This window comes from Pinus tabuliformis, chromosome X (assembly GCF_031772625.1).
Source record: "Pinus tabuliformis cultivar Carrire ecotype Pingquan chromosome X, CPIR1, whole genome shotgun sequence".
Lineage (NCBI taxonomy): Eukaryota > Viridiplantae > Streptophyta > Pinopsida > Pinales > Pinaceae > Pinus > Pinus tabuliformis.
The window spans coordinates 1,449,739,275-1,449,762,682 of NC_142308.1; the positions used below are offsets into that span (position 1 = coordinate 1,449,739,275).

Consider the following 23,408-nt stretch of genomic DNA (forward strand, 5'->3'; position numbering starts at 1 on the left):
ACTAAGAACATATACATGTATGGTGAAAAATGAAGATGAAAAGCATTGTCTCTAATATTTTGTAATATGGTGAATGGAACATAGCAAATTGGTCTCAACTTCATTCCTTCCCCTTTCATTTTGTCTCCAACCTGGAATTGGTGATTGACTTGGTGCTTGTCATGTCGATATTTTTATTAGGCTTGACTTGTATCAAACTTCTCCTATACTCCCATGTGAATCGTCTGAATTCGCTGAATGAAATTTTGTGCTTTGTACTTGACACCTTTCCCACTGGAATCTGAATCTATCGAATAGTGAGCTCTAAGTGGATGAATGGATTTCCCAGTTGTATGCATGTTATACATAGGAAGCTTCTCATCCCATAACTTGGGATGCTTTCCACAATGGCCTTGGAGTAACTGTATCACTGTGTGGTTGACAAGTTTTGTTTGTCTGTTGGTATGCAGATGAAAAGTCATGCTCCTATTTAGCTTGGTGTCCATCATTCTCCGCAAACTCATCCAAAACTCTCCAAGGAAGTGAGTGTCTCAATGAGACACAATGGATGTGGGCAACCCAAAGTGGACCCATACAAATTGGAAGAAGAGATGAGCAATATTTTTTGCAACGACTTGATTTTTACAAGGAATTAAGATAGACATTTTTCTAAATTGGTCCACAATGACCTACAAATAGTCATGACCTCTCCTATAGAAATTAAAACCGCCAACAAAATCCATTGACACACTTTCCCATGGATGACTCACAATAAGGAGTGTTGTGCAGAGCCCCAATTTTCTATTAGTGGACTTGTTAATTGAGCACAAGACACATCCCTTTACCTATTGATTCAAAATATTTTTCATGTGAGGCCAATAACACAACCTTTGCAAATGACACAAAGTTTTCCGTACACCCAAATTACCTCACACAAGAGAGGTATGTGCCTCTCTGATTACATGTATTCTCTCATTGGTGGGGATACAAAGTTTTCCAAGGCGTACAACAATTTTTTGTGCAAATAGTAGTTATTCACTTGTGATCCATGAGTCAACTTTTCAGAAATCGCCTTAAAATTTTCTTCGTAAAAATATTGTTCAACATAATTTTCAAAAGGAAAAGAAGCATTTTGAAAACCTGTGTAGAGATAGGAGGGTGACCAAGAATATCTACCACTTTACTTCTAGTGCTCTTCTTGTATTTTATTACCAAGTGAAACTGTTGGAGGAATCCCATCCATATGAAATGGCATGCTTGTTAAATCTTGGTTTACTATTGGAGTTATTGCAAGGGATGATTATCTATGTGAATGATGGTCTCCTTTCTAATCAAATAGTTCTTCCATTTTTTCAAACTTTGAACCAAGGCATACAAATCCTTGTCATATGTGGGATAATTCACAACAACTTGGAAGAATATGTTTGAATGGTAACATACAAATTTCCTTTGTTGCATCAACACTTCTCCTATGACATACCCTCTGGCATCTTTCTCGATCTCGAAAGGCTGTTGCGATCAGGTAAGGCCAAAAATTGTGTGGGATTGATCTTCTATTTTAGCCTATAAAAGTATTTCTTCAACTTTCCTCCCCGTTGAAAGTTTTTCTTCACACTTGGCAATGAATGTAAGGGGTATGAAATGATGGAGAAGTTTGCAATGAACTTTCTACAATATTGTATTTCACCCAAAAAGATATGAACCTCTATAACATTGGTCGGCTTAGGCCACTTTACAATCACACCAACTTTGGAAGGATCTATTTTTAAGAGTCCATATCCAACAATATGATCCAAGTAAACCGGAGAGGTCTTACCAAATTCACAAACATTTTAACATAAAAGTTTTATTTTCGAAAAGAATCAATCACCTATTTAACATGACTCACATAAAATTCCCATATTCTACTGTAAACAAGAATGTCATCAAGATGTACAAGTACAAAATCATCAAGAAAAGGTCTAAAAATATTATTCATCATCGTCATGAATGTGGTCAAAGCATTTCATAGTCTGAATGGAATCAAAACCCATTCTAAGAACCATTATTTTTCCTTGAATGTAGTATTCCACACATCCTCTTCTACAATCTTGACTTGATGATAGCCATAGTGCAAGTCTAGTTTTATCAAATATACAACATTGTTCAATTGATCTAATAAATCATTAATGCTAGCGAGAGAGTACCGATTCTTCAACATTATTTTTTTGAGCTCCCTGTAGTCTATGCACATCCTCCATGTGTCATACTTATTTGGCAGCAACACAATAGGTGAACCGCATGGAGAAGAACTTGGCCTTATGACCCCTTGGTTCAGCAATTCCTGCACTTGCTTCTTTATCTCATCCATCTCAATGGATGACAACCAATACATACCAATGTTGGGTAAAGGAGCATCATGCTACAAGTGGATCCCATGTTGGATTTCATGATCTGGAGGCAACCCACTTGATTCTTGAAAAATCCCATTACAGTTAGAAATAATTTCGTACAATTATCTTTTATGAGTGGGATCACAAACTTGGAAATCTTCAAATGTATCTACATATTTTTCTCTGACAACCATGAGAATGGACCCTTTGTTCTAATTGACCAATCTCTTCACCTGGCCTTCACTTACAAGAATGACACTAATTTTGGCACGGTGAGCTCTAACAATGTATTCCACCTCATTGTTAGTGAAAGGATACTTGTTTTCATCGCGAAAGAAAACTTCTTTCATGTCATACAAACATGGACTCCAAAATACAATGTCGCATATATCTAAGGGTAAAACATCAAGATCAACCTCATCTACTAGTTTGGATGCAATCACAATTCTAGCTCTACATTGCTTGGTTACATGTAAATTGGATTTATCACACACCCAACCAAGAGGGTAGGGTTTCAAATGATGCTTCTTTTGTAACCCTAACTTCTTAACTAAGGACATTGAAATCAAATTTCCATGTGAGCCTGAATCAAATAAGGTTTCCACTTTAGTATGTTTCATTATGACTCTAATGTGTAACAATTTAGTCCTCTTTCGTTCATTAACAAGATACTCATTTGAAGAACTTGTACTTGCATGTAATTCAAAATTTTCATTAGGATGAAGAGAAATAAAACCTTGTATCCCTACTGCTATGATCTAAGTGTCTCCACTGGAGTTAGATACAAGGTCCTCTGGTACAATTTCCACATATTTTTCTTGTTCTTACCACCAAATCGCTTTGGTTTTAACTCTGGATGCAACTTCCAACAATGTTCATCATCTTGGCCTTCCTTCTTGCAATTTTTGCAAGATTGCTTTGCTCCTTCCTCCTTCTTGGTTGTCGCTGCCTTCTTGGCCTTCCCCTCTCCTTTTACTTTGAACTTCACATTATGAGTTCTGAAAGATGATTTCTTGGGTTGATATGTTTTGTCATTATTTCCCCTGCTTTCAAGGTGAATGGATTTCAGACTAGCCACATCAATAGTATTAGGCTAACATAAAATAAAATAATTCTTCATGTAACTATGTAAAGCACCAATATGCCTTGTTACAGTTTCTAGTGGATCAAGATAAAGGCCCAAATTCAAAGCTTATTTTCTAAACTCTTATTTGAAGCTTTGTGCATTTTGACCCTTTTTTGTCTCAAATATTTCCATTCCATTAAAGCCTTTTGTCATAACCCAAAGGACAAAAGTAATCTTTTAATGCAGAAAAAAAAATTGGAGAAAGAGGAAAGGAGATTACCGAAGTTTTTACTACATTTTTGTAAGTTTCTCTCCCACCAAATGAGAGCGGTGCCACTCAGCCAAAGAGATTCTAATTGGATCTTGGCCTCATCCTCATCTATTTATTGAATCTCATAATAAACATCGATTTGTCTAATCTAAATGTTTAATTTCTTCGCACTATATTCTCAAGAAAAGTAAAACTTTACATATAGCTTAAAAAATGATACCTGTTAGAATGATGAGAAGAGGAGGAAGAAGAAATATCACTACAGGATGGAGAGAGTGGTTCAAGAGGCTCTCCTTTTCAACCTTCACGATTTAATGAGGCATGATCATCTAGTTATTTCTTCTCAAGATTGATTGTCTTCTCATATTCTACAAACAACTTGTTAAGGTCTTCTACCATGGTGAAGAAGATATTGTGATAATTTAGCTCTTCCTCCATTTGAGCTTCCTCATCTCTCATGTTCCGTCTTTTCGTTGCATGCCCCATCTCGGGATCAAAGGATTTGCGTTTCCTTTCTCCTCTTTGGAGTTAGTTCCTGTTTAGCATTCACTCATGCAACGCATATAAAGAAGACCTACCTTGATGCCAAGCTTGATCCATATATTATACTTCAAGAATGCATAAAAAATTACATTTAAAAGTGCATGAAACCAAGTAACATAAAGAAATGAATGAAGTGGAGATCAAAATAAATGATGATATCAAAGGCCCAAGACAATTTGATAATGGAGTTCACCCAATGTGGGCTACCTCGTCGAGGCTCACTCAATGTGGGGAGGCCTATATCATTAATTTGTAGCACAAATAAATTACAAGAAATTACAAATTGACAGCTTATACCTCCACTTTTGGGGATGGCCTGAACATTTAGAACTATACTAGAGAAAAGAGTTGCATGGTTGGATTCTTGATAAAAAATTGTCAAAATGGCTATAAAGTTGACCACTTTCTGACACTGACACTTCGGGACCCGAAAGGAATCTTCTCAGGATAAAAATGACACCCCTGCATAAGGGTTCCACTCTTGGAACCTGACATTAAGGTTCTACCCTCTTGGTTATGTTCACCATTCCATTGGTCATATCTCCGCTCTTGACCTGCCCCCCTTGTTGACCAAATGGAAATGGTTTATGTAATGTGGGTCAGGTGAAACTTCCAACCAGGGCCCAATAGCCTGTTGGCTCACACAATTAAAATAAAACCTTTTGTTAATGAGGTCCTAGGTCCGATTCACGATAGTCGCATTGGGCCGAGCGAGGTAAAATCCCACAAGCCTCCCAATATATATAGTCGTTGCATGTAGTCAGGTGGCATCCGAATCACCTGCGATCCCAATGCATTATATTTTTATTATATATATACAATATGTATCGTATGGTTGGTGGGTGGCTTGGTTGGTTGAATGCCACCAATTTTTTAATATTTTTTGTATATATAAAACAAATTGGTTAAAAAACCTATCAGCCAAATTTGTGGTTACAGGTAAAATTAAAGAGGTGATAAATTCTCCCGTTCTAGATGTTAGAATCTGTGCACTGATAAGTTCCAAATTCTTTCCTCTTTAGTGGATGCGAGTGGGCCTAGTTTGACCAAATCTTTTACTCATCATAACATTCTCACACAAACACAGATTAAGGTGTGATTTGCGCCATTAGAAAACTTGCAATGAGATATTCAATCTCATCCTAGTTACACTTATATCTAGTGACTTTTATTTTTTAGTTTTTAAAAAGTCATTTTTAATTTTGAGCATTTCTTGATGCACCTCAACGAGTTTTCATCATAATTCAAGCAACATTAAAGCTAATTCCTTGGTGACTATGATTTTATGCAACACCTATGTTCACTATGGTTCACATTTGTGTTCATGTTGAGTATGGTTGACCATGTTATCTATAATTAACCATAGTCAACAATAGGTGATATGTGTTAATGTATATATTAATATATAATTAATATGTTATCAATCCGTTAAGATGTAAATTTATTTATTATTCAATGTATTGGGAATTAGATTAATCTGTTTGTAATTTGTCAATTAACGTATTATTAATATCCATGATTATTGGTTTTCCCACATTCTAAGATCTTGTTTGGTAACGTGAGGCATATCTATCCATCTAACCTTTCCTTTACTCTTGTTATATATTGAAATTTAGTTCATTTGCTTAATTATATCTATTTCATGACCTTTTGAAAATATATATTAACTATTGAACCTACATCAAACTATTGAACCAAGGTCAACCAAGTAAATCTAGCAAAACCTAGTAGACATAGGTAAATCTAGTAGGCCTAGTAAACGTAATACTCCTAATAAACCTAGGATAACCTAGAAAAGCTATGTAATCCTAGTAAACTGGTAAACCTAGGTCAACTAAACCCATCCATAGGTGTCATGTTTTAATGTATAAATTAATGTAAAATTAATATGTTATTAATGTGTTCATATTTAAATTTGTGTATTATTAATAACTTGGAAATGTGTTAATGTATATTGTAGTGTGTAAACCAATGTATTATTAATATCCATGATTATTGATTTTTCCACATCTTAAGATGTTTATTAAAATAATGCATGGTTATGCATCTAACATTTTCCTTTTTCTCTTGTTCTATATTGAAAATTGTTTGTTTCCATAATGTTACATACTTCATGACATCTTCACAATATATACTTACATAAATATGGATTCATTATGTTTCACATTTTCATTGTCCATTATGTTTGACATTTTCATTATCTCTTAAATTATTTTTTTTTATTTCGCCAAGGATTTAAAAAAAGAGTTGAAGTTCACCCTAATGAAAATTAGATTACTATAACAAAAAATTCAAATATATTAAAAAAATTGAATATTATTACTTCATACTCATAATAATCATTATAAACTCTTTTCAACTAAAAATAGTTTTAGTTCTTTACCTTATAATAATGTACCTTTTAAGTCGTCATTTATAATTTTTAACTTATATAATTATTAATAATTATTGAATCATATATATAAGTGATTAACTAACTTATATTACCAAAGAATGTTTGATAATGTTATGTACACTTTATTAAGTGATTATTTTGTTACTATGATTTACAATGGTTACTATAGTTGTCTCAGTAAGAATAAGTCAATCTAGTTAACTATGGTTGACCATGGTTGACTTAAGGAATATAGGTAAACTTATTAAACATAGTTTAGATTATGGTGACATTTATTTTTTGTTAAAATGGAATGTTATTTGTTGCCAATCACATATAGACAACATTTTTTATTTGTTTTTTTTATATTTTTTATTTTTTGTCACATTTCAATATTGTTACATTGCAAAATCGTTTGTTGATTGTCACATTATGACATTATTTGTTGTTCATCATTTTTTAATTTCATTTCTTCGTATTGAAATTACAACAATGTTTAATTCCCATCAAATTGGAACATCATTTTTTTCCGAGGAATTATCTCCGCAGATTCACCCAAAGGGATCACATCTTTTTGGCTTATTAGCGTAGCATAACTCTAAGTTTGTCGAAGATAATTTTCCCCATCACCTCCCATTAACGAAGTCCTTTAGCAATGGAAACTCAACGAATTAAGCTAAATATGTAGGCTAAAATTGTGGCATCATTGTTGTACCCAATTCTGACCCTCTTTTTGTGTTTCATCACAATGAGAACAATGTTATAATTGATTCCCATGTTCTATATGGTTGAAATTGATGTTCAAGTTGACTATGGTTGACCATGTTTACAGTAGCTAACCATATACAACCATATGTGGCATGTGTTAATATATAGCTAATATGTTATCAATATGTTGATATGTACATTTATACATTATCTTGTGGATTGATGTCTTGAAAACTAGATTAATGTGTATGTAATTTGTAGATCAGTGCATTATTAATATCCATGATTATTGGCTTTTTAAGATTAAAATATGTTGTTTGGTAAAACGATGTATGGTTATGTATCTAATCCTTGCTTTTTGTTCTAGTTCTATATTGTAAATTGTTTTATTTCCTTAATGTTATCTATTTCATAAATTTCGCTAATAAACCTAGGTCAAACTATTGAGTTGAAGGCAACCTAGTAAACCTAGGTTAACATAGTTAATCTAGGTCAACATAGTAAATCTAGTAAATGTAGGTCAACTTAGTAAACTCAGTAAACCTTATTAACCTAACAAAGTTAGGTTAGCCTAGTAAACCTAATAAACCTATGTAAACATAATTAACTATTGTTGAGCATGGTTGACTATGGTTGACCTATTAAACCTAGCTTAGCCATAGCCAATCACAAGTTACATTAACATATAGATTAATGCATAGTTAATATATTATCAATGCATTTGCTTGTAAATTTATGTAATGTCTTGGCAATGTGTTAATGTGTAGGGTAATGTGTAGATTAATGTATTATTAATATTCATGATGATTGGTTTTTGGATATTTTAAGATTTTTTTGTAAAATAATGCATGATTATGCATCTAACCTTTTCCTTTTGCTCTTGTTCGAAATTGAAACTTGTTTTCTTTCCTTAATGTTATCTATTTCATGAGTTTTTGACAATATATATTTACATAAATATTGGGTCATTTATTTGAAATTTTCATTATCTTTTACATAAATCGTTTTTATTTGAGAGAGGTTTCCGTATACAAAAAATTGGAGAGAAGTGTGACAAAAATTAGATTAGTCTAAGAAAAATTTCAAATAGATCAATGAATTTGAAAACTATATTTACATACCCATTATAATTATTATAATCTTTGTTAAAATCAAAAGTATTTTTACTTCTTCACCTTATAGCAATGCACCTTTTATATCTTCATGGATAAGTGTTATATAATTGTTAATAATTATTCAATTATATATAAGATATAAAGTAAGCTATAATATTAAAGTATGTGACTAGTGTCATATACACTTTATTAAGTTATTATTATGTTACGATGGTAGACCGTTGTTGACTATGGTTGGCCTAGTAAACTATGGTAAAACCACTTAACTATGGTTGCCCATGCTTGACTTAGTAAACATAGGTTAATCTACCAAACATAGCTCACGTTGTGACAAAATGTAATGTTTTTCTAATTGCAATGTTATTTGTTTTTAATCACATTGTGACATAATTTATTCTCTATTTCTTTGAAATGTATTTTGTTGTTTATCATGTTTCAATGTTTTGGCATTGCAACATGGTTTGTTGATTATCACATTATGACATTGTTTGTTTTTCATCACGTTGGGATGTCCTTTCTTGTTCGCTAAACTAAGACATTGCTTCATGTTCACCAAATTGTGACATCAATATTTTTTCCATTCTTTCCATTTCTTTTGGTTTGTCACATTTTCACATTGTCCGTTGTTTGTGAGATTATGCATTTTTTTTTGTTCATCACATTGTGACATTGTTTATTGTTCATCACAAAGCATACACTATTAAAGTTAGTTCCCATGGTGACAATGGTTTTGTGTGGCACCCATGTTCCCTATGGTTGACATTGATGTTCATACTAACTATGGTTGACCATATTAACCATAGCTAACTATCATCAAGCACATGTTAATGTATAGTTAATATATATGTTGATGTATAGTTAATATGTTGTAAATGTGTTAATGTGTAAATTTATGTATTATTAATACCTTGGTAATTAACTTAATGTGTGGGGTAATATGTAGATTAATTTGTTATTAATATGCATGATTATTACCTTTTCTACATTCTAAGATATTATTTGGTAAAATGATATGTAGTTATTTATCTAACCCTTTCCTTTTTGTCTTGTTTTAGACTGAAAATTGTTTCCTTAATGTTATCTATTTCATGACATTTTTATAATATATATCTTTTGTTGATACTAGGTCAAACTATTGAATTGAGGTGAATTTTCTAGATCTAGTGAACCTAGTAAACTTAGGTCAATTGAATCTAGTAAAACTAGTAAGCCTAATATATCTAATAAAACTAAGATAATCTAGAAAAATTATGTCACCCTAGTCAACCTAGTACACATAGGTCAACCTTGTAAACATACTTCAACTTATTAAACCTAGTTCAATCTAACTAGCTATGGTTGTCCATGGTTGACAGTGGTGAGACTTAATAAATCTAGGTCAAACATAGTCAATCATAGTTGACATGCTTTAATGTATAGTTAATATGTTATGAGTGTGGTTATGTGTAAATTTGTTTATTGTATTTATATGTCAAATGTATTTATATATAAAGTAATGTGTATATTAATCTCCATAATTATTGGTTTTTGAACATTTTAAGAATAAAACAATGCATAAGTACCTTTTCATTATTGTTTTTTCTTTTTTCCACAATATTATCTATTTTATAACCAAAATATATTTATATTAAGATTAAGTTATTATCTTTAACATTTTCATTATCTTTTACTAAGATAGATGTTTCTATTTAAAAAAACATGAGCAAACAAAAAAACAAAAAATGGGCGTAAGAAACATTAAATTACTCTAACGAAAATTCAAATAGATTGCTAAATTAGAATATTACTACTTCATATCGGTTATAATCATTATAATCTTAAAATTAATTTTTCTTTAACTTTTTCACCTCTTTCGCTTTATACCATTGTTAATAATTATAAAATTATATATAATTATTAGTTATATATTTAAATTACAAAGTAATTTATATTGGTAAAGGAAGTTACTAATATTATACAAACCTCTAGTTATCATTGAAGTTTTCATTACTAAATGTTATTGTATAAAATATTTGAAGTTAGATACTTATTTTTAATTATGGTTTATTTTCATTTATCTGCAATAATTTATTAAGTTAACTATGTTTATAGGAAGTTTAACAAACATATTTACAATTAAATAATTTAGAAACTATTTAGAAATATTTAATTTTTTTATCTAATTAACTAAATTATTTCAATAATTTTTTTTTATAAAAATAAGACTACTATATATAAATTTATAAATAAAACGTTTATATTTATTTTCTAACTTGTTTATTTATTTTGGAGTAGTAATTTTAGAATTTTAATTTAATTATAATAATTATTAGGTAAATGTTTGGGATTTAACTTTTAAAGAATATTTCTAAAAATGTATTGAAAGAAAAAAGTTGAAATTTAATTGGAGAGTAATTATCTGATTTTTTCCCTTTTAATTAAGTTGATTAATTAAAAGAATTTCATATAAACAATTAGCACATGAAATTACTTATCGTGTTTTTGCGCATGTGATATTTAGTATTATAAAAAATATGTTTATAGTTTAAGACTATCTATAATAAAGTTGGTGTGAATCTCCATGGTTAAGAATCTTTTGGCATCCATATATATATTATAATAATAATAATAATAATATAGTTATAATTTACTTACTTTTCAACTTTTTTGAATTTTAGTAACATGAAATGTATCATGAAAAGTGTTTTGATGCTTTCATGGATTGACACTTCTTAATATTTACGGAATATTTAATTTTTATATTGGCTTAGTTAGGATTTATAATAAATTCTTAAAAAATTCAATAACATAATTATGTAGATAGGTATGTATATTTTGGAATAGGGGTCTCAAAATTTTAGTTTAGTTACCAATAATTATTAAGTGGATGGTCGGGATATAACCTCCACAAACTATTCTAAATTATTTTTAGTAGTATACATAAATTAGGTGGTGAAATTTATGTGCAAGATAGTTATGTATTTTTGACATTTTAATTATTAATTAAAAATAATTTCACATGAACAGGTGTCAGATAAAATGAGGTATACTTTTTGAAACCTTTGATATTAATGAGTCATAATATATATACTTTTTGAAACCTTTGATATTAATCAGTCATAATATTGAAGTATGTTATCATAAAAAAGCCTAAATTAATAAACTAAAAATTTCCATACTAAAGTGAAAATAAATCCCCATTTTTAAATTTTTTATTTAATTATATATAAAATTTAAATACTAAAATTATAATTTCATTAATCTAAATAATCTTTTTTAATTTTAATCATTTAATAGAAATTTTAATAAAATTTATAAATTATTAAGTGTTTTCAATAGTTATTTTATATATATATAGATATAGATATATATTCACTAGCCATTTAAGTCTTTATAACTTCCATACAATTTTCACCATTTGACTGTGAATACTAATTTAGTAACCTAATTCCTTACAAAGTTAAGGAAATGATGTATAAAGGAGCTTGAATCATAAATAAAGAAATAAAACGGAATAAATTATTCATCAATAAGAAATGTGGATGTATTACACACTTATGAGGTGCTTTACACAAGAAAATCGCGAAGAAGAAGACCCGAGCGGCCATGGGAATGCCACCTGTGACTTCGGGAATACATGTTTGTAAATGATGGCAGACACGACACATTAAGGAGCGGCCTACCGAGGGCGGTAAAGCTCCACATGATAACGTAATGGTTTTCAATGGTTTCTGAAAACAAATCATAGTTGACCGGTAAAGCTCCACGTGATAACATAATCGTTTTCATTGGTTAATAATAATTGGTTAGGAGGTTTATTTTACAGTACAGTGTAAGGAGAGATGTATAAGTCTTTGCATTTGATTTTGGCATGTGTTATTTTTAAAATTATAAAAAAAATAATAATAAATTATTAATATATATTTAGTTGGTTTAATTAAAAGTTTTATAAAATATTAATAATTTTATACTCACTATTATAATATAAATATTATAGAAAAAAAATAAAAATATTTCATTTTTATTCACAATTATAAGTAAAATATTTAAATACTCATATGAAATAACATAATATAATATTATATTATATAATTATTTATATATATATATATATATATATATATATATATATATATATAATTATTTAAAATAAATTTTTTATGCATAAAATATTTGAAAGAGATTACTATTTCATGCATAAATAAATTTTGAATATTTTCAATTTATTTTATATATTCAAAATATAAAATTTACAAAAGATCAAATTTATTTAGATATAAATATTTTATTAAAATTTTACATTATAAAAAATGTTTTCATTTCAAAAAATTTGATTCCTCTATCACATTATCTAAATCCTTAACTAAAATAAATGTGTACTGATATTATTTTATCAATACATTTGAAAATCAGTTTAACTTGAACTTACATCACTAAATGAATCACCTTTCAATCTCTCAGGGTTAAACATTAACTACATCAACGAAAACGTTGAGCGATGTTTCACCCTATCGCCAATATCATGAATTGTACGTAAAATGACAGTGTGACTGTGAGCATCAAATATAGAAATTGTGTCATAAATACCTTTTGCATGACTAAGGTCGGAAATCAAGAATAAGGATGTTGTAGGCATTTCCAGTACGTCCAAATATACTCACGATATTTGAGAAGATAATGTCGAAGCTTCCAGTAAGGGTACTACTCATCCCTTTTATGCAATGATAAACGATATCCAAAGAAACTCTATTGCTTAGTAACATGTTGGTGGTGTTTATTCAATATACTTTTGACAGTATTTTACAGGTACTTTGAGTATTGGGAGTCGATTTTCTTTTTCATGGCAAAGTTCGTGTTCGTTTGAATTAAATTTGTGTCGTTCTGACCTAAATTTCAGCGAATTCGAGGGGAAAGATTTTATGTCAATTTACAACAGAGCTCTGGTGGAATTTGATTCACCCTGAAATTGTTACCAATTTTGATCAAATTTAAGCAGAGTTTCAACAATTCTGCCTACAATAGTACCAAGCCTTTCCCGTCAACGTTTCTGGTATTTTTATCTTGAACTTTCTTAGCTTTTGTTACCTGCACAAGTATTTGTGATATTGCGACAAAGAACTTGGTTTCAATGGGACATTTTTTTGTTATTTTTATCAGGGTAAAAAACTGTTTTTTTTCATTGATAAAAAAAAGTACATATACATATAATAGTTCCATCCTTTACAATTATTTATCACATAATATTAATGATCTCAAAAATGCAGGTCTAATATCTTTTCATTATATGTCATCATCTATTATATAAAATGTAGATTCGTTATGCTTATGTAACCATATTATCCCGAGTTGTTGTTTTAAAATATACTAAATTGCTACATTTTATATTTTGATTAGTCTTTCCAAAATTTTAGCAGAATTTATGGGAAATATCAAAAAAAAAAATTCCTAAGAATAATTAATGTTTCTAGTATTAATCATGCCACTGTGTTCAAAAGCTGAAAATTAGAATTTACTACTTTTTTTTTTGGGAGACATCTCTTGGAAAGAAGTTCTGCAGTCATGTTTTGTTCCTTGTATATATGATCAAATTTTATATGTTGAAAAGTATTTACCGGGTTTACATAAGCTTCATCTAATTTGATAGTATAGGGGGATTAAAACTAGTATAGTCATTGACCCAGTTAATGATGCCCTTAGCATATCCATATACCTGTAAGCTCTCTAATCCCAGCCATTTTGTGGCTTTAAGTACTCATAATGCTATAATATTTGTTCTATTGTTAGTACCATGTCCTACCTCCCACAAGAAATGGAAATAGTTACCTTGTTGTAGTACTATAAATGCACCACATCCACATTCCCTACCTAAACATGCCCATTAAAAAATCCCACACTAAAGTCATTCCAAATGTCTTTTAACTTGCTTTGTGTTTTGTTAGAAGGCCTCACTTTCTAAATGCCTTTTAACTTGCTTTGTATTTTGTTAAAAGGCCTTTAACTGATTCCAAATTAGATAAAATATACATTTATCTTAATCAGATTGTCATGAACCACAACCCTTTTTTTTCAAATATATAAGAGCTTCTACTGTACAAGGTGGACCATATGATGTATAATGGCAGGGTTCAATGTTGATGTTGTGAGATGAACCAGTGATATAGACAAGATTCCAAAGTCTAATGTTGTCTAATTTGAACAATATTCAAGGTATGAAAACCCTATCCTAGAGAATCACAACATATGAGCAATAAATAAGAAAATGATCTATATCTTTCGATCCCATCATGAATATATGACAAATATGACCAACGTCAAAACCTATAATCCTAGAAAATGTAGGTTCTTCCATATGAGATATTCATGACAAATGTTAAAACCTATAATCCTCGAAGATGTAGATTCTTGCATATGATAACACAATGCCAGCCAACAAAACCATTTGAGTTTGTATTTCAACTTTCATTTCAGAACATCCTTGAACCATCTATGGTAGAGGAACTCCTTCTCTGCCCCAGGCATTATATATTTTTGAACAACAACCGACCCTTTTTTAACATACCATCCCATGCCATATTATCCGCGTGTTCAATGATTGTAATACCTCGCGAGCGTAATATAGAAATGTTACTCTCCCATTCATAAGCATATACACCTTGCAGCCCTAGTTCATTCACTATGCTGGAGGCTTGAAGATCAATGTTGTTAGTGTGAGGATGATTGACCTAGTGAAGGAGTTATATTCCTTTCTCATGGATTCCTAGAAATTCTCTATATAGAATCTAACCCTATCTAAATTTTAGTTCCATCACAAACATCCCAAAGGATGAATCCCAAAAGCCACGGCAGGTTCTTCATCATGCTGGACCAAATGTAATAGACACATTTTTTTGTGACACCATTTCTACTCTAGCATGTGAACAGTTGACCATACATATATTTATCTCTTATAATGAGTCAACTGAAACTAGACATATCTCTCTAAATGTTTTTGATAATCAATACCTTCTTAAAAATATATGGGTCTATCATCCCCCAATGGATCTATTTCCAGTATTTGTTCTTATTACAGGCAATGAAGCAATTTCCGGAACACTATGCAAAGGTAGTGCCGGAGGAGTAAAAGTGTCGTTTCTTTTCGTCTACAGGAGAGTTGGATACTGCTCACGGCCAAGCATGATATCCAATTGCTTTGTGGTTAGCAGTACATGTTTCGAGGTGATAAGTAAAACCCCTCCATTGAAGATCAAGTGGGTTCCATTAAATCAGTGGAAGGGGAATGTAGTAGGGCGTAAATGGAAACGTACTTCTCTCACCGACCTAGAGGAAATATGGAACGCTACACCCGCCGAACCCACACATATGAATCAGTAACCACATTATTATTAAATGAAAATTATCAAATCATACAGTGATGTCTAAGATTAGGGTAAGCACATTATTATTAAAAGAAAAATACTAAATCATACACTGAAGTGTAAGATTAGGGTTTTAGTGAGATTTGATCTCTTCATTTCATACGAAGACGAAAATTATTCATTGAATATCAAATGCTAGCAATCCATTAATAAAAAAGAAATCTAAACTATGGAAGCCCTCTTTCTAAATAGATACGCATGTGGACGAATGATGGTAACGGGCCGGAATTGATTTTGAATAATACCGAACTTCGCCTTCTAATCAATGTCTAATCGATTTCGTTATTGGCTTATCATGCCATTAAGTTGATGTTTATTTATAAAACGAATATTTTGTATAGAGAAAATTCAAACAGATGACCACGAATGGGATCTTCGTGGCCACCAAACCAACTTTCAATTGGGCGCTTAATTTATGATATTGAAGTTGGTTAATGATAAATGTCGCCATCTTATGTTATAAATTATTGATGAAGAAATAGGGAGGAAGTTTAGAAGAATTCCTTCGCCATACAATTGAATACAAAATAGAAGAACAAAATCAATAACCAAAAGAATTCGTATTCTGGCCTCCTACAACTGAAGGCGGAAACTCTCTCTTTTCGATTCTAACATTGCAATAGCTCTTATTCTCAATGTATTATATACCTCATTCTAAATTCAATCTGTTTAGCGCCTCTATTTCCTAGATAATATTCTTAACCAAACCCTCATAGATCTGCAACACACAGAATGGAAGAATTAGAAGCGTCCTTCTCCACGCACTAGAGTGGAGATCCTAATTAAGTCCAGCAGTCACAGACGTGGGTTTAGCAATGAAGGTCGGTTTCTCATCGCCGGCCATAATCACAATTACTCTCAAGTCGTCCTGACAATCTGAAGTGCGTGACATACCCACGCTCATTTCGTTCTTCCCACCAGGGCCATGCTCTGAATTATCTGATCTGTTATGTTCTTGACTTTCTGTAGCGCAGTCCTTCAAATAAGACCATGCCAGAACAATCAAAGCAAAGGCTACGAGAAGGAGCATGACACCCACTCCACCCAAGAGATACGGAACTGGTGACTTCCTTACCGATACATGGCCGCTTGCCGGGCTAATATCGTTTCTCATCACCATTGCCATTGCTCTGCCTGCAATACCCTTCAAACCCTAATTCCTTTCAGAAACAAACCCTAATGCCTGTGAGAAACATGGGTGATAATGAGAAAGGGGTGATATTTATATATAACTCTACATTACTATAATGGACTACAATTCTATAAGGTGGGTCTCACTCCGAGGTGGGGAGAACATTTACCCAATTAGATTTGTGATTTGTTCGGGGTTGTCGGTATTCGAATTGTTACAAACGGCATGGTGGTCGACTAAATCTATGTGCCGTGTCGTGCTCGTCTACGGTCTACTCGGCATTTTACCTACTCGGTTCTCAGCTTCACATATGACTTTATGGCGACCCTAAAACTGCTAAAAGCAACGGCTGAACAACTCATAGATACACGCAAGGTTAGTGGGATTTATCGTCACTGAATTTTTTTTTATGATAAGTGGGGTCCACGATGCTTCTGTTATTCGTATTTAAAAATTATCAACAGAACAATCCGTGCCAAGGAAATGAATCGTGATATGCATTCATCTCAGAGCCGTAACGTTCAAAATAACTTTTTATGAGATGACATAGAAAATCCGACGTCACCGTAATTACTCGGAAGCCATTGTTATAAAAATAAATTGGGAAGTTTTTTCGGGTCAAGTCGCTTGGTCTGAGAGATTACATAAGGTCTGATATGTGGGTCAAGGCGCTTGGTCTGAGAGATTACATAAGGTTTGATATGTGGGTCAAGTCGCTTGGTCTGAGAGATTACATAAGGTTTGAGAAATTAGATTCAGGAGTATCTAAATCGTTAAAAGCACCGCAGGATTGCCCTCAACTTGAATGATACCAACTTTTAATAGGACTAGATTGGAACAAGTGACAATTTTTTTATTATATTTTTATTACATATATATGTAACTTGTTCATAACGACTTCGGGACCCACTAAAAAGAATTTCAAATCATGTGATCTTTACACTGGTTAAAATCTACTTGAGGTGGGCGCCTGCCGCGATAGTTAGACGGTTTGACTTGATCGGGCAAGTTGCATAAGTCGTCACGTCTCTTATCCTCAGATGAACAATTTCGAAGCATTACTCTGCTTTGAGCGTACGTCAGTCGATGCGCGTGGCGAACGACATAATTTGAGGGTTGAAATGTTTAGACTATTGCAGTCAAGATAAGTATTAAAATCACGGCTACCCACTAATGTACTTACGAGAAAACTTGGCATAGAATTAATCATCAATATCTTTTGTATGTCTCAAATAGTATTTTCTTCCTCACATAAGGTAACAAAACTACCCATAACAGCTATCCATGAATCCAATTGGTTAGAAATGGTAAAGAGTTTTGTGAGAACCAGAATATTGATTAAATGCATGTGCAAATATAAAAATTCATTTTAAATTTGAAAAAAATAAAATAAAAATCATGAATATAATATTTCTTGATTACTCCAACCAATCATGATACGGTTAAGAAAACTTGTGACACAAAGAAATTAATTACGTAACTCATTGCTCCAAACCATATACCTTTTGAGTGATGGTATTAAAGATAAACCCGGCATATGCATAGTGATGGAGACAACCCTGAATACAAGCAGTGCTTACCATATACCTTTTGAGTGACGCTATTGAAGATAAACCGTCAATATGCATAGTCATGGAGACAACCCTGAATACAAGGAGTGCTCCTTCCGTGAAGGAGCACGCCACTATGATATTGTTACGTAATTCAAATGACTGTTAGATTGGTTTTAGAGCTTTGCTTGCTCTAACAGAATAAGTATTTCACATTGTGAGTAATGAAGTTATGCAAATATATAATCAAAAATATATAATCAAACATATTCAAGTAGTTATTTTTGTTTTTTCATTTCTAATGTTGTTTTTAAACTCTTGTTTAGGTTTTACGTTTTTTTTTTTATTATAGGTTTTGTGCTTCATCTTATAGTCAGATTTTCAGATTTTTTAAGTTTTTTTTATGTGTAAGGATCAAATCATATTATGTTATAACATAAAGAGGAATTAAAATACATCTTTTTAGTATGCTCATGATACACTAAAATCTATTTTCAGGTTTGAAAATAGGTCAACTAACTATTTTTTTTTAAATTATTTCTATTCATTAACCCATTTACCTAATAAAAATCTATAAATTCATTAATTTTATATTATTCTCTCAATTTTATCTATTTAAATAAAAATAATTTAATACACTTTCATAGACATTATTCTTTTTCATAGAAATAATTTAATCTATAAATTATTTCCAACATAATTTACCATATCAAATTGAAATAATTTCATAAATCATTTCTTTATAGATTGTCTTTATTAATAAATTCAATAAATCATTATTTCTAAATTTGTTACGGACATAAAAATTATTAAGCATTATTTTTTATTTTTTCATCTCACAAATAATAATAAAATACCAAATTAGTTACATGTTAATTTGATTTAACAAATATTTTATTACGTTGGACTAAAAGTTTTCAATAAGGATTGTTTTTCCGTTTGAAGCGAAAGAACCACGCGTTGTAGTTAGGAATCATTATGAACACTCCCAAGTAGGAGGTCATCAAAATCACATTCAGTCGAAGCTCACATTAATAAAGCCTGCGGTTGGGTATATTGGAGCCTTCCACCCATTATATTGGTTTATATTTCATGTGTTTAGTTTTTAATATTGTTCTGGTATTTTTCGATAGATTTATAAAGCCTGAGGTTGGGTATATTGGAGCCTTCCACCCATTATATTGGTTTATATTTCATGTGTTTAGTTTTTAATATTGTTCTGGTATTTTTCGATAGATTTATAAAGCCTGCGGTTGGGTATATTGGAGCCTTCCACCCATTATATTGGTTTATATTTCATGTGTTTAGTTTTTAATATTGTTCTGGTATTTTTCGATAGATTTATAAAGAGATACATGAATATGTTCCAATCTTAGAGTTTTTATAAATCCTTATAATTATTTATTCAACTACTTGCAACCCATAAAATAAATATTTTTCTTAACCTTTCTTGCAAATAGATATCTAGCCTATGGAAACTAAAATTGGGATCTAAACACGTCATGTATGTCCTAGCTTAACCTATTTCTTTTTTTCAGTAAATTTATATTTTTCTATTTTCAAAAATAAAAATAGCGTTTATTTTTCAATGTTAGTTTTTTAGGTCATACGTATAGAAATAGTAACCTACAACAGATTAAAAATTCAAAAAACAAAGGGCTTTGGAAATCAAAGATAAATTTTCAAAGATAAATTTTTTTATAAGGGTGTTTGCCAAGAATATTTAAGTATAAAAATTAAAATATTGATGTGAGCATAAGGTTTCTCCACTAGGTATTAATGGTAATGTGGTAATTTTAAAACAAGGGCTATGTGGTTGCAATGTCATTGTTCTTTCTTTCAATGCACATTGCCACTACGTGGCTCTTGTTTATTGTGCAATGTTGTATAATATGGATTGTGCATGTCTTGATGTGAATATAATTCCATTTCATCTCTTCAAAAAGGTTCAAGTTCCAAATCAAAAATTATTTCTAAAAGTTCGAAAGTCTTGAAAATGTCATAAAATAGTTATGTTATCTCAAAATTTCGGTAGAACCCATGAGCACAAAAAACAAAGGGCTTGGGAAATCAAGAGATCTACTGGCTCAATTTTTTCATTACCAATACAGTAAAATGTCACCTTTGTGCATTAGCCAATTTTCTATTTAATTTACAAAAGATGAATTAAATTATCTTGTTAATATGGTTATTACACATTTTTATGTTTTTTTATATGTGAAGGATCAAATTATATTATGTTATAACATAAAAGATGAATTAAGATATATTTTGTTAGTATGGGTATTACACATTAAAATTTATTTTCAAGTGAGAAAATAGGTTAAAGAACCATTTTTTTAAAATTATTTCCATTCATTAATCCATTTACATGATAATAACCCATAAATTCATTAATTTTATATTATTCTCACAATTTTACTTGCTTAAATGACAATAATTTAATATACTTTCACCCACATTATTCATTTTCATAGAAATAATTTAATAAATAGTTAATTTATCAATTATTTATTGATCTTCTAAATTTATTGAAACATAACACATGAATTATTTCACAAAATCAAATTGAAATAATTTAATAAATCATTTATTTATGGATTATTCTTGTTAATGAACTCAATAAATCATTATCTCTGAGTTTGTTACTGACATAAAAGTCATTAACCTTTATTTTTTACTTTTTCATCTCACAAATAATAATAAAATACAAATTATTTACATGTTGATTTGATTTTTAGTTAAATCTACTTAGCATTTTATTATAAATAGGGAGATTTGATCCATTTTCATCATTAAACTTACTCTCCTAAACCTTTTAAGTTTTATTCACTAAAAGTTCTCTATTTTTCTCTCTTTATCTTCTGGACTGTTTTTCTTTTGAAGAGAGAGAATTGCCTTTGAAGAGAAAGAACTCATTATAAGCTTTCCCAAGTAAGAGGTCATCAAAATCACATTCATTGGAAGCTCACTTTAATAAATGTGGATTGTTTTTCCTTTGAAGAGAGAGAATTGCCTTTGAAGAGAGAGAACTATATGTTGTAGTTAGGAATCATTATGAACTCTCCCAAATAGGAGGTCATCAAAATCACATTCATTCGAAGCTCACATTAATAAATCCTTCGATTGCGTATATTGAACCCTTCCACCTATTATATTGGTTTATATTTCCTGTCTTTAGTTTTTAATATTGTTCTCGTATTTTTACGTAGATTTATAAAGATTATAGAGATATATGTGAATATGTTCCAATCTTAGGTTTTTTTAATAAATTCTCATAATTATTTATTGAACTACTTGCAACCCATAAAACAAATATTTTTTCTAACCTTTCTTGCAAATAGATATCCAACATATGGAAATTAAAATTGGGATCTAAACATTTCATGTACGTCCTAGGTTATGTCTGGTAAGCGTTCTCCCCATTTTTTTTTAGTAAATTTATATTTTGGTAATTAAAAAAAAAAATAATGTTTATTTTCCAGTGTTAGCTTTTTTAGGTCATTATCAAAATAGTAACATACAATAGATTGAGGGAAAAATTCAAAAAACAAAGGGCTTGTGTTATATACCTAGGGGGATAATATGGAGTACCAAGGGAGGTACCCAAGGTAATAATGCAATAATGGGATGGGCCATAGTAATAAATAAGGTGGTTAACCCATATCATGCGAGGGACCACAAGTAGTTAATAATAATGTAATGGGCCCATGGTATTAGTTGATGGTATGAGGGAACCATGGTAATGACCCATGGTATTGTATGTATGAGGCCTATATAGAGGCTAGAGATTTCACATGGAGATAGTCAAAGATTATTGTATGAACATGCATATGGCTTGTGGAGTGTTCTCCTTCCTTAAGGAGTGAATGTATGGTGTTGCCCTACCTTAAGGGTTTGATATCAATAAAGAAGAATTTCTATCTATTTCTCCCTTATTGTTTCTGGGTATATTTACATTATCTTATATTTTTATATCATATCTATAGTATTTCCGGTTTAGATCTACAACAAGTTGTATCAGAGCTCTGATACCACTTGTTGTAGCTAGGATACCACTTGTTATAGCTTTGATACCACTTTTTGTAGATCTAAACCGGAAATACTATAGATATGATATAAAAATATAAGATAATGCAAATATACCCAGAAAAAATAAGAAAGAAATAGATAGAAATTCTTCTTTATTGATATCAAACCCTTAAGGTAGGGCAACACCATACATTCACTCCTTAAGGAAGGAGAACACTCCACAACCCATATGCCTGTTCATATAATAATCCTTGACTATCTCCATGTGGAATCTCTAACCTCTATATAGGCCTCATACATACAATACCATGGGTCATTACCATGGTTCCCTCATACCATCAACTAATACCATGGGCCCATTACATTATTATTAACTACTTGTGGTCCCTTACATGATATTGGTTAACCACCTTATTTATTACTATGGCCCATCCCTTTATTACATTATTACCTTGGGTACCTCCCTTGGTACCTCATATTATCCCCCCCTAGGTATATAACATTCCACCCCACTAAGCATGTTTCGTCCTCGAAACATGGGAAGAACACAAATAATAAGATCTACTCAAAAGAGTAGTCCACTGGTACCATGCACGTGCATCTAGCCATCCAAGAGAAAGGTGAAACCTCGATCTCACTTGTGCCTCGCTCGCTTGAGATGGAAGTTGACCGTGGTAGCTCTTCTGTGTTGATGTGTAGTAGGTGGATCTAGGCTCCTTGCAATCCATCATACGAGGGTTGTTGTCCTTGTGGCTAGTTGGTTGCCATCGTGTTGGTTGTTTTCTTATGGGGTGATGTGGGTGATGATATGTTGAAGTTTTAACCCACGGTGTCTTTTTCTTTAAGTCACCCTGCTGTGGTGACTGTTGTTT

General features: G+C 31.0%; 1 protein-coding gene across 1 annotated transcript; it reads right to left on the reverse strand.

Annotated features, from left to right (window-relative positions):
• Positions 1–16,600: 16,600 nt before the first annotated feature.
• LOC149145476 (protein GLUTAMINE DUMPER 4-like) lies at positions 16,601–16,948 on the reverse strand. The gene has a single exon (XM_089452467.1). It carries the CDS (start codon positions 16,946–16,948, stop codon positions 16,601–16,603), a length of 348 nt encoding a protein of 115 aa, XP_089308593.1.
• Positions 16,949–23,408: the final 6,460 nt, after the last annotated feature.

Coding starts and splice junctions, on each gene's coding strand:
- LOC149145476 (XM_089452467.1), bottom strand. CDS start 16,948: ATGGCAATGGTGATGAGAAACGATATTAGCCCGGCAAGCGGCCATGTA.